General features: G+C 39.9%; 1 protein-coding gene across 1 annotated transcript in view; it reads right to left on the reverse strand.

Moving 5' to 3' along the window:
• LOC124606007 (sodium channel protein Nach-like) overlaps window positions 1-4,463 on the reverse strand; it is a 209,455-nt gene extending 204,992 nt beyond the window's left edge. Inside the window, exon 1 of the mRNA XM_047137970.1 lies at window positions 4,372-4,463. Within this exon, the coding sequence (XP_046993926.1) occupies window positions 4,372-4,463 (92 nt within the window). The remainder of the gene's footprint in view (window positions 1-4,371) is intronic.
• Between the last annotated feature and the right edge of the window lie 9,369 nt (window positions 4,464-13,832).

Below are 13,832 nucleotides of genomic sequence, written 5' to 3' on the forward strand. Positions count from 1 at the left end.
ATCCGGCTGAAATTCAAGTGATGTGTTTGTGGGAAGACTGTTACACTCAGACAAAAAATTACCAACACACTGATTTGTGCACATATTAAGGTGCCACATTACACCATGTTTTTTATTTACTACGCAATGTGGATTTTGGAGCCCATGGATTCATAATCATATGCAGACCAACGAAATAACATGTTTGTGTTTTTCTAGCCCACAATACTCTTGCGCCACAACTTGCTGAGGCGATGAACAGTTCCTGCGTGGATCAGCAGAACGACGTCATAGGAAGAGAAGCGTTCGTGAACACATACAAGATTTTCATATTTTCTCGCTCGCTACACGAAAACTATCAGCATTACAGAAAAAATTAACAGGGCCTTTGTATAGGAAATGACTATAGTCAAATTTGGTCCTGGGGTACCTTTTCTACAGGCCGTAGTTTTCGAGTTATTCAAGAAAACCGTACAAAAATGTCCTTGCAACGCACCCCCACCTCAGCTACCACTGGTCAAGATTTCTAGTATGTTGTTCATAGCATTCTCTCTTACCACTGTCAAATATTTGCAACTGCACGAATTATTTCCCAGATTCGACCGAATTGGTCATCACTGACTGGGCTCATTACGCCACCGGCTTAATCTAGCACTTAAAAACTGTAAAACTGAGGTTTGCGTAAATTTTACGGAACAATTTTGTCAGTTTTAACAGCATGAAGTAAACAATTACATAGTTGTATTCATCAGACCTTTTGTCTACGAAACTACTGTGCTTGTAAGGGTTAAGTTTGAATTTTGTTGTCAACGTAATTTGTCTTAGCGTAACGTTTACAACAGTGGTTTTTCTTGCATTACCGGTATGACCACGTTTGAATTAATAATTTTAACAATATAGCCAACAACGTTGGTGGCGCTATAGCCCAATCAGTAGACACCAAAGAAAATCAGATATCAGGAATAGTTTGTGTAGTTTTAAAATTTTATTCAGTGGTAGGAGAGAATGCCACGGACAGCATACTAGAAATCCTGACTGGCGAGGGATGAGTGTGTGGGTGGAGGTGTGTCTGAAGGTTTCTTTTGTACGTTTTTTTTTAATAACTCGAAAATCGTGGCCTTCAGCGAAAACGTATCCTAGCACAAAGTTTAACTTACCCAAAAATTTCCTATAAAAAGGTCCTGTTGACATTTTTGTAGAACTAATAGTTTGCGTTTAGCGAGAGACAGAGTGCGTGGTTTTTGAAGGTCAGGCTGTGACGCAGTCTGCAACTGACGACTACGAGACGGGAACCACTTACAGCACGAGACGACGCAGCTATCCGCCATCAACAGACATCACCTCCAGTAGCTGCAGATTCGTGCCTGAGCTGAGGTTTGCATTTACAGATATTTAGACACAAAATGTAAATACATTACATACAATACGCGATGGTGAAGTAGAAAACCTTTCGATTCAGTACTCTGACAGTCCGACAAAGTGTATCTGGAGGAGGAACGAGTGCCTGCCTCTATTTATCTATTGGTGTTATGTCCTTGTACAGCACCACTTCCTTTCATCCGCCCTGTACGAACGATAAAACAAATAAAAGAGAGCAGTTCAAAACTCACTCCAGCAAAGAGTGTTTGGTAGTCTGTATTGGTATCATGTAGTATTGCCAACTCAAAGTTCTGGGTAGTTGTTGCGACCAAAGATGGTAAGTTGATGGCCTCGTCCAACCACCATTTTGGCATCTATTGTGGTAACTGGTACCTGTTTCCGCCATCAAACTTCTGGGCTGGAACGTTAGGACATAGAGAGCCCCTTGCGGCAATCGGCTTCTGGAGGCTGGATAAGTAAATTGCGGAGATCTCTGGTAAGCGCTCTCTTAATTTTTCAGATACAGGTCCGTTGTCGTTTCGTAGTCCTTTTCAGTTTCAAACTCCAAATTGTAGACTTTGGAAAGGGTCATGTTAGATGTCGACATTCGCGTAGGTTATAATATATATCGCGTGGAAATGCGTGTGGAATCTTGCAATGGTCCTTACTCTGTGTCCTATCACTGCAGCTGATTACTTGCTTGCGTGTGCTATAATGCTTGCGTGTGCTATAATAAGCATAATGATAGATCATTTCCATGTGAAATCTTTTAATTGTAATTAGTTTCGTCTGTGAACCGCACTTTGCTATTGTGGCTTTTAGCCAAACACGTGGTCCGTCCTTACTAGGTCTCATTGCGGTAGGACCATAGTAAAATAATTGCGTGTTATAATAAGCCCGAAGACGTAAAACTTATGCGTGGAATTTCGTATTTTAAGTAGTTTTCTTTTCGAGTGTTATTTTTGCTGTTTTAGACTTCAGCCAAGCTTGTGGTTATTACTCTGTCCCTTGTCACGGTAGAATCATAATAAAATGGTGGCTTGCTTTAATAATAAGCATAATCATATGTGACTGGCGTGTGAAGTCTAGTATTTTTGAATAATTTTCTTTGTGAACAATACTTTGACCCATGATCCAAACATGTGAAGGTCGCTTGATAAGTCGATGTTTTAGAGCTTGAATAGAGAATTTCTAGGATATTGTTTCAGCTGTACATCAATGGTTCACCTTATTTTGTATCAACCGCTTTATCCATATTTTCATTTCTGTGTTCGGTATCCAGATTAAGGTTGCAAACGAAGCATGCTTGAGTACAGACGATTTCCTAATCCGCAATCAATTTTTGTGTCACAGGATCTGGTGCATGGTAAAGTTCAGTAACATAATTAGTGGGAATCTACTATTGGATGAATGTTTCCTTGTTTTTTAAGCCAGGCACAATTATCGCATCCTAACCTTGAACAGCCCTGTGTCAGGATAAATAAATATAGCTTGTCTTTTGAATTCAGCTTAAGGAACCGCTTTCATCATAACTATTTTCCCGTGCATTAAAAATTAGTTGAGAGAACGTAAGCTGATAGCATGTCAAGTTAAGTTTTTTTTTTAATTAAAAAAAAGAAACAGTTCAAATGAAATGAAGCCAGTTTAGATGCTAATTCGCCAAATTATTTCTTTCTCCATCACGTTGACTATGCAACCAACTTCAAAGCATTTCTTGTTATGACAAAAGTGTAGTGCACATGATAGAAAGGGCTGATAACCTGCTTGTAGGAGACTCAGCAAACCTTACTTGTTTATGACTCCAGTTTCACCAACCCTCACATATTCGTACTTATAACTATAAATGCAGATTAACATCTGCATTATGTATTGTCTAATTAAATAATTTATTAACCGTCGTTTGGCTTTTTTTCGGACCAGGCCTTTGGTTTCTGTGGTAAAATCTCTGCAGGGTACGTATGAAAAAAGAATTTGGCATATATAAGTGCAAAGAGGGCGATCTGAGATACATTTGTCGCAAATTTAACATAATAAATGTAAGACAGTACTAAACTTCGCCATTTAAGCGTGAAGTCTAGTCTCGAGGCACGTACAGCAACCTTTCATGTGGCTACCCTGTAACACTAATTTTCTTCAGCTGCTGTCCAGTATTACCACCATTTGAAATGATTACTTTAATATGCTGAACTGAGAAAATCGTTTTGCACATTCCAAACATGTTCTACATTCGGATGCTGGTATTTTCTTCGTACTTAGAATTTTAAAGTGATGTACACCACATGTCCAAAACGTTTAAATATGTAATATCACAGCACTCAATAAATATACAAGTTGTTATTAATTTTCGTATACGTGGTACCATTTTAAAATTGAAAGTCTGCCACATGATGACATATTGTCGTATATAGTTGCTGAACAATAAAAAAAGAATTAGCAGCTTTTCTGTCGTAATACATAAAATGTTAAAAGTAATCTGAGAGGGAATAAAAGCATAAAAACTATATTCAAATTTTAAAAAGATTTGGCTGCGACAGTACTTATTTTTGGAAGCGAGTGTAATGACTAAAAAGAATAAACGCAGTGTGAAGGCGGCGCAGTTGAAAATCCTTAGAGTGATCAAAGTCTATACATTACGGGATAAGAAACAAAGTAATCGGAGAATATTTTTAGCGCCGTTGAAGAAGAAGAAAGGAAATGACATTACCATGCAAAAAGATGGAAAGTAACTGAAAAAACGAAAATAGTTTACGATTACAAGAAGTAGGTCGAGGTAGTATTGGAAGACTGAGAAAGAAAAGGAAATGATGGTAGCCAGAACGGGTTATACTGTCTAAAATCCCTTCAAAGAGTAGAAGAATTATATTCTCTGTTATGCAGCCGCACGTTATTCATCGTTCTTATAATTTTTCCTTGATTTACTGAGATAACTTTAATTACTTTTCGAGAACTAATAAGTAATAATACGTTTCTATGATAGAATAGGACGTAAAAGAACTTAAGTGATTACATTTTTGTATTACGATGAATTGTTACCTTTCTGTGATGTGACGATTGTCTTCTGCAATGAAGCGTAGTCCGTGTAAGGTAGAGTTGAGAAAGTAATCCTTAATGATGCTGAGGATCATGTTGTCAAACAAATCCGAAGTGAAAACAAATTTCTGCGCGTGTTGATTTAGTTCCTATGACGTCTCTTTCGTGGAGCAGGATCAGTTACCTGAAATGATGAGATTATGAGAGTTGGCATGTATCGAAGTAATGAATGATGTCTCACGCTGCCTTTGCTACAACTGTGTACATAAGTTGGATATCATCAAGGACTGGAAGCATGTTTTTCGGACACGATTTATAAACAGTTGCGGAACAAGGTTAAAGCTCACTTATACGATTTGGCAACTGATGGTTTCCAAAAAGAGTAATTTGTTAACTTCTTAAAAAAATTGATCCCAGCGGAGGTTCGAGTCCTTCCTCCGGCATGGTTGTGTGTATTTGTCCTTAGGATAATTTAGGTTAAGTAGTGTGTTAGCTTAGGGACTGATGACCTTAGCAGTTAAGTCCCATAAGATTTCACTCACATTTGAACATTAAATTCATTAAAAACTCGAAAGACATCGCAACGTCTCTTTCACTTCCTCTATATACTCGGAAGCAATGTGACACATTCTCTACAAGGTGGTGTCAGACCATTATTGGTATTGAACACCATTCCCAGGAAGTAAGTATTCCGAGGTTTACAAAATTCCTTGGTGGACGAAGAGCTTTAGTTCGTATTCCTTATACAACTTACTTTGTAAGGTTCGTATATGTTTTTTTCTGTTGTAAATAATTCTTCCTTATGCGGTACTGGGACAAAGATGAATGAGCGCACTGCACGAGTAGTGAATAAGATCCTTGACTCTGTGTTTGGTTTTATCTGTGGCCGACTTGCTAATCAGTCAGTTCTGCAGCGCTGGGGCATTCTTATCGGAGGCATACTTGCGAGCAGTTGAGTTTTTCAGAGAAAGAGCTCTGTTATTTGTGAATCTGGGAGAGACTATCTGAAATACTTTATTATAGAGATGAGAACTTATAAATAATGATTTGTTGTACTTTTTTATTGATGGAGAAGACTTTGAAGGAATTTTAAACGTATGTTCGTAATTTTTGTAATAAGAGAATTTTGTAATTGTTAGAGTCTTCTTATGTTATGCAATTTTTTCGTCAATGATCATCGTTTGATTTCTTAAGAACGATTTCCTTAAAAAGTAAAACCCACCTCCATGATGATTCATAGTAAAGTTTTGAATTTTTATCGTGAGTGCATTGCACTTTACGTCACAGGCAGCAAAAGATTGTTGGTGACAAAAAATTTTGAGTACACTATTTTCCTTTAGCTGCTGCATCTGCTGATTTGTATTTGCTTTCGAGAATGTCAGTACTCCAGACACATAACAGCAAGCTGAGCAAGAGGTAAGTCCTTTTTATTTCAGGATAGATCCTTCCTTGCAATCTTGAGCAAACAGTGTGTAATCAGGACTGTCAGGTAACGTGCTAGCAAGCAGATTAATTGTCAGTGAACAGTGTTGATAGTTTCAAACAGCTGTATCTTCCTGAGTAGAGCAGTAGTTTATTTATTAATTTATTTTGATACTCCAAATGACATTGCATTTCATATCGAATACCGTTCATAATGTACTTTGGTATTGAGTTTTAGTTATATTTGTATAGTTTTCTTTCAGCACACAGTTAGATTCCTTTGGCATGCAATTCGAATAATTTTTTTTATTTCAAATTTTGCATTTCATGAAGTTTAAAGTTTTTACTTCACGACACTGTTTACATGCTCAACACAGGCCGACCAACGGTCAGTTTTGCTCAGAAACTGAACACGATGTCTAAAGTACGCGTAACTGGAGGAGAAATTTTTTGAAATTAGTATATTCAATTTTCTCACATCCAGACAATTTTCATAGGACGTTTAAAACATGGTAAATATTTGCAACAAAATTAAGATCTAGAGACTTCAAATGGATAGAGGATGTGCGACACATTCATCAGCCTGGGTAGCTTGAGAGAGATGGATATAATCATCAATTAATAGAGAACTTGGATCAACTACATAATGGAAAAGGCGTAGATTTGGTTTCAATACACCACCTACGTACCTGTGTGTGTTAAAAGTATTCCTTTGACTACAAAGAAAGTTGCGAGGACTCCGTATGCCCACCTAGAATCTGTTTATTTACTAATTTTTCTTGTCAGGAGCATCATAAAAGGTAAACGCAACAAATTCACGACGTAAAACGCAACTAAAACACTTACTATAGAGAGCCGTAAAATGAATGAAACATATTACATCGGAAGCAAGCAATAATATACAGACATGATGAAACGTATTATTTTGGACCAGAAAGTTTGCCACGTCTATCGCTTTTTTGGTTGCTAGGAACACATCTTCAAATGGGCATGTTAAACGTTATATTGGACGGTTTATGATATGCGTCGTTGTTCGTTCTTCTGCACATTTGCACAGAGCGCACAAAGGTGATTCACATGGAAATCCCCACATTATTTTTTTCAACTCTAGATCTAGTGATTCCTGTGCGTAGTCTATTCAGGGACATCCATATCGACCTGATCTTTCCGCGTCCTATAGATGTTCTCCAGAAGGCGCCAATCAGTTTAGCACATGATTCTTGCGTGCTCGCCAAAGTTACGGCCTGGTCGGCTGAACTGACTGTCTACTCTTCGGTTGAGTGCGCAAATATTTTCATCTACTGGAGGCTTCGGCAGGGTGGTTGATATGTCGGATGTGATCAGGATGTGGAAGCATTAAGTTTTAGTTTCGGGCTCGCTACTTCATGCCATATGTCGGGGGGTTCTAAGCCCTGTAGGCTTCTAATGCCGTCGTTCTTGGACAGCTGTTGATGACACGCCAAGAATTGTTGAGGGCTGCATCCAGTTGTTTGGTATGGCATGATCTTTGCCGTACTGGACGAACATACCTGGCTGCAGAGTAGCGCAAAGAGCTTTTTTTATGAAATGGACGTTTTCATAGCTCTTTCAGCTGTTCTGAAAATTCATTTGATGAATTCAGTTAATGTTTAGGTCTCGAAACCATAGGTCAACAACAGTAGAAATCACTAAATGTAAAAAAATTCCTTCAAATTTACTTGCATCTTTGATTTGATGTCCACTGAACGTCTTCAAAATCTCCTCATCCTCGTTCGATACGACGTAAGATTTAAGGTCTTTCAGTTTTCTTATTTATGACATGACCAAGATGTATGTACTGGTTGAGATTGTCCACAGGCATTTTGCCACTGATCCGTTAATTGGATATTTAAGTTTGAAAACGTTGAGGCCAAACAGATGACATTTGGAAACTGGCTGCTTGATCTACGATTATAGTTCATCAAATTCATTAGGCAATAGTAAAATATAGTCTACGAACCTCAGGTTGCTGAGTCTTGCGCTATTTAAAGTGACGTCTAATTGCCATGCGATTAATAATAATAATCTACATCATTTAGCTTCCCAGTTTCCTTTGGACACCATCATTTACAAGACAGCTGCGAACAGCTTAGGCATGATGGAATCGCCTTGTTTGGTTCTTAATTCTATGAGAAAATCTTTGGTGCGTTATCCCAAGTTCGTAATGGCCAAGGACGTGTATGGAATAGATGTTGTGAAGCATTGGGATATGGGCAGGGACAACATAGTAATCAGCTAAAGCTTGCATGACCGCTTTGTCACTGACTTACTCGACCGTCTGTTCAGAATCGACAAAACCTACAAAGAGAGACTCGTGGAAAACGTTGGTGCCACTCATGACCTCAAACAGGGAAAAATATGGTTTGTTGTGCAAAAGCCAATGCACTTTCCTGGTTTCTCAAGAGGCACTAATACAGCCCAAAATGCTTCTGCGAAAATTTAGTACAGGACAGAGAGAGGGATGATTTGGCGGTAGTTTTTGATGTTATGAACACAATTTTCCCTTGCGTAGTAGGAATATCTTAGTTTTATTGTATCATCTAACACAGAGTCACTGAGGTAGTCGTAACAGGAAATTTGAATAAAGGGTTTGTGCTATCGTCATCCGAGAGTTTCAGGGCATCACCACAGAGGCAGTTGCAGCCAGAAAGCTGTTCCTTTCTTCATACCGTCCACCACAAATCCAACTTCCTAAAATTTATCACACGGAAATACAATAAACTGTCACTATTGCGGCCCTCAGAAGTCCGGCCTCTCAGTAATCCGGTTTACATCTGAAACAGTAAACCACAATGAACAATCGAGAGCAACAACGTTGGTAGTAAATTAGAATGTCGAACGATGCTATGCGTATTTCAAATTGTGGCATTCTTTATAGTTTTGTAACACGTCTCCTAAAAGAAAACACATTACACTAGACCTCAAGCACAAACTAGAAATCGTTGTTAAGCTGAACCGAGCTTCTCGCAGAAAGCCATTGCTGCTGAGTAGAATGTTGGATGGTATTCGACAGTATGCAACCCAAATGGAAGATGAGTTGGGAAACGGAATGTCATGCGAGAAATTGAGAATGAAGAACGTAGCTGTTTGTAGATGGCTTATAAAACAACGCAGTAAACGAAAACAAATTGACGGTATTTACTTGTTTGCAACAAGTGAGGGTTGGGTATCAAACCGGAAAAAAAGGCCATGGTGTTCAGCAGCTGACAGTCACGGGTAAAGTCGCTCAACTAACGAAAATAACGAAAAAGATGCAGGTGAGTTGGTAAATAAGGTACGGAAGACAACAGAGGAAATAGATTTAACTGGTGATGTATTTTACTGTGGTGGTGAAACTGGGCTCTTCTACAAGAGATGTTTCGTAGTGAGTGATGCTACTGTATAATTGTATACACACTCAAGGGAAAAGTTTTCTTTGAAAACGAATGGATCTTTGGATTTAATAAAGTATACACCCTACGGTTTTAAAATAAATTTCAGACACTCTCAATAACCGCGCAGTTCCGGTAATCCAGCAGCCACTTGTGCAAGGAATAGCCGGATTAGCGAAAGTGTAGTGTATATGAAAACTACAAAAAACAATAAATATAATGATTTTATGGAGGAAGGATGGTTATTTCGATCTACTGATTTCTTAATTGAAATGTTACATTCTTACAAAATGCGCAACTGATTGAACAAAATAATAGAAACATATTACGCCTTACCTGTAAAGAGTGAACCGCAGCAGCAGTGCCGTGGGAGTGTTTGCAGTTCTGTGTCAAATCACAGCGGTGTTAATTATGCAGACCGGGTCCGCGCTACGTTATCCTCTGTCGCATCACTTCGGCGCAGCCACGAAAACACTCCAGCGAGCAGCGAGACTCACGCAATCGCCACGGCCACGCCATAAACAGCAACAAGTCTCATTCATTTATCTATTCGTTGCAGGCTGACATTTTAAGTTTCATCGTCACTGAAATCAGTTAACCAGTACAGTAGCTCAGTCAGGAAAGCGGCTGACTGTGGTGTTATTAAACTGATCTAGGGAAACGACAATACATTATTCAGCACTAGAAAATGTATAATAGACTAACAAAACACCAATAATTGGCCATTCCCTTCGTCAGGCTGTCTTTTATATTACTAGAAACACAAAAAAAAAAAAAACGCACCACGAAGGAATTATCCAGAATGGGACAGAGATCGGTAGATGTGATGTTCATCGACAAATTATCACAATTTCAGAAAAAATTGAATGATTTATTCAAGAGAAAGAACTTCACAAATTAAGAAAGTCAATAACACGTTGGTCCACCTCTGGCCCTTATGCAAGTAGTTATTGGGGTCGGCACTGATCGATGAATTTGTTTGATGTCCTCCTGAGGGATATCGAGTAGTGTCTGGAGGTTTACTAGTACAAACCTTGGTGTCTAAAATCGTATTACATTGTTGACAGAATTGGACTAAAGTACAACAGAATACAAATAAACAGGTTGTTTGACAGTTCTTGTATCAGGCTCCTAGGGCTTGTAGATAAGATTTACTACTTAAACTTTGGTAAGGAACCCATGTCCAGAAATAAGCCTTTCCATTCTCCTGATGCGTGGTACGCGGAATGAGAAGGTGGCGCCGTCGTCAGTTTGGATTTTACGCTAAAAATCATATTTTTCTGGGAGGCTTTTGAAGCGCGGCCCCTCCTGTGCTTTAAAATTGCACGAATTGATTCAAATTTTACGAGAAAGCAGATAAATAGATAAAGTCAAAAGATTTTTCTTTTATCCAGGAATCTTCACTCGTTGTCGAGATACGATCGTTTAAAGTCAAGCTACATCTACATCTACGTGATTACTCTGCTATTCGCAGTAAAGTGCCTGGCAGAGGGTTCAATGAACCACCTTCAAACTGTCTCTCTACCGTTCCACTCTCGAACGGCACGCGGGAAAAACGAGCACTTAAATTTTTCTGTGCGAGCCCTGATTTCTCTTATTTTATCGTGATCATCACTTCTCCCTATGTAGGTGGATGCCAACAGAATGTTTTCGCAATCGGAGGAGAAAACTGGTGATTGAAATTTCATGAGAAGATCCCGTCGTAACGAAAAACGCCTTTGTTTTAATGATTGCCACTCCAATTCACGTATCAGGTCTGTGACACTATCACCCCTATTTCGCGATAATACAAAACTAGCTGCCCTTCTTTGTACTTTTTCGATGTCATCTGTCAGTACCACCTGATGCGGATCCCACACCACACAGCAATACTCCAGAATAGTGCCGATAAGCTTGGTGTAAGCAGTCTCCTTAGTAGACCTGTTGCACCTTCTAAGTGTTCTGCCAATGAATCGCGGTCTTTGGCTTGCTCTACCCACAATATTATCTATGTGATCGTTCCAATCTAGGTTATTTGTAAGTATTTAGTTGAATTTCCAGCCTTCAGATCTGCGTGACTTACTGCGTAATCGAAATTTAGCTGATTCCTTGTAGTATTCACGTGAATAACTTCACACTTTTCCTTATTCGGGGTCAATTGCCACTTTTCGCACCATATAGATATCTTATCTAAATCATTTTGCAAGTCATTTTGATCATCTGATGACTTTACAAGACGATAAATGACAGCATCATCTGCAAACAATCTAAGACGGCTAGTCAGATTGCCTCCTATGTCGTTTATATAGATCAGGAACAATAGAGGGCCTATAACACTTCCTCGGGGAACGCCGGATATTACTTCTGTTTTACTCGATGACTTTCCGTGCCGGCCGGTGTGGCCGTGCGGTTCTAGGCGCTTCAGTTTGGAACCGCGTGACCGCTACGGTCGCAAGTTCGAATCCTGCCTCGGGCATGGATGTGTGTGATGTCCTTAGGTTAGTTAGGTTTAAGTAGTTCTAAGTTCTAGGGGACTGATGACCACAGATGTTAAGTCCCATAGTGCTCAGAGCCATTTGCACCATTTTTTTGACTTTCCGTCTATTACTACGAACTGTGACCTTTCTGACAGGAAATCACGAATCCAGTCGCACAATTGAGGCGATACTCCGTAGGCACGTAGTTTGGTTAGAAGACGCTTGTGAGGAACGGTGTCGAAAGCCTTCTGGAAATTTAAAAATATGGAATCAATTTTACATCCCCTGTCGATAGCACTTATTACTTCATGAGTATAAAAAGCTAGTTGTGTTTCTCAAGAACGATATTTTCTGAAACCGTGCTGACTATGTGTCAATAAATAGTTTTCTTCGAGGTACTTCATAATGTTCGAATACAGTATATGTTCCAAAACCCTACTGCAAATCGACGTTAGTGATATAGGCCTGTAATTCTGTGAATTACTCCTACTTCCCTTTTCGGGTATTGGTGTGCTGAATGTATCATATAAGCGTGGAAGTGTTGTAACAAGTACAATGAGGTGACAAAAGTAATGGGATAACTACTAATACGGTGTCGGACCTCCTCTTGCCTGGAGTGGTGCAACAATTCCGTGTGGCATGGAGTCAAGGAGTCGTTGGAAGCCCCTGCAGAAATACTCGTATAAAGCCGTGCTGTCTTTATAGCTGTGCGTAATGGTGAAAGTGTTGGCGGTGCAGTATTTTGTGCACCTCTCGATTGTGTCTCATAAGTGCTAGATGGGATTCACTTCGGGCAATCTGTGTGGCCAAATCTTTTGCTCGAATTGTTCAGCGTACTTCAAACCGATCGACAACAATGGTGACCCGGTGACTTGACGCATCGTCATCCAAAAAAATTCCATTTTGTTAGGGAACATGAAATCCATAAATAGCTGCAGACAGTCGGTTCAGCTGGACCAGAGGACCCAGATCATTCCATGTAAAAACAGCCAACACCATTATTGAGCCACTACCAGCTTGTACAGTGCCTCGTTGACAAATTGAGACCATGGCTTGGTGGGGTCTGCGCCACACTCGAACTATACCATCAGCTCTTAGCAACTGAAACTGGGACTCGTCTGACCAGGCGACGGTTTTCCAGTCGTGTGGGTCCAACCGATATGGTTAAGAGCCCAGGAGAGGCGGTGCAGGCGACGTGCTATAAGCAAAGGCATTCGCGTCGATCATCTGCTGCCATAGCCTATTAATGCCGCATTTCACGGCACTGTCCTAATGGACACGTTCGTCGTACGTCCCACATTGATTTCTGCGCTTACTTCACACAGAGTTGCTTTTCTGTAAGCATTGATGACTCTATACAAACGCCGGTGCTCCCAGGCGCTGTCAAGGCCGTCGACCACTTTGTTGTCCGTGATGAGAAGTAATGCCTGAAATTTGGTAGTCTCGGCACGCTCTTGACGCTGTGGATCTTGGAATATCCAATTCCCAAACGATTTTCGAAACTGAATGTCCTATGCGTCGAAAGCTGATAATTCGCGTCGTGAGGAAATACTCACATCGGAAACCCTTTCATATGAATCACCTGTGTACAAATGATGCCCTGCCAATGCAATGCTCTTTTATACCTGGTGTACGTGATTCGACCGCCATCTGTATAACTGCATATCGCTACCCCACGATTTTTACCACCCGATTTTATCTATGAAAAGGCCGCGCGCAGAATCGCGGCTTGCGGGGTTTCTTATTTGAACTACGAACATGGAGCAAAATTTTTTGGTTTAGCGTGGGCCAGTGGCCAGATGTATAGCCGTTAGAACATATGTCATACTGTAGCTATGTTACTCTATATTAAGCAATGTTTGAACGACGAACCGGAGCTGGCGGCCAGGCAAATAGTGCGAATCGATTAACTGCTTTTGTAAAAGAATTTAATTGACCACCAACTGCGACATGGTCGCGTATACAAACAGTTTTTTATTCCAGTCTAATTTTGGCGATCCCATTATGACCTTATCACTTTAGGACATGGCGTAAAAAAGGTACTTTTTACCGTATTTTCTGTACATCTCCCAGGTTGTATGATAGTATATTGTGATACGTATTGCTGTATTATGTTGAAAGACACACTGCTCACTAGGTGTATATATCTGTGTATTATAGATCTGAGGATGGTCATTACGGACTGAAACCGGTCATC

The sequence above is a fragment of the Schistocerca americana genome, chromosome 3, assembly GCF_021461395.2.
Source record: "Schistocerca americana isolate TAMUIC-IGC-003095 chromosome 3, iqSchAmer2.1, whole genome shotgun sequence".
Lineage (NCBI taxonomy): Eukaryota > Metazoa > Arthropoda > Insecta > Orthoptera > Acrididae > Schistocerca > Schistocerca americana.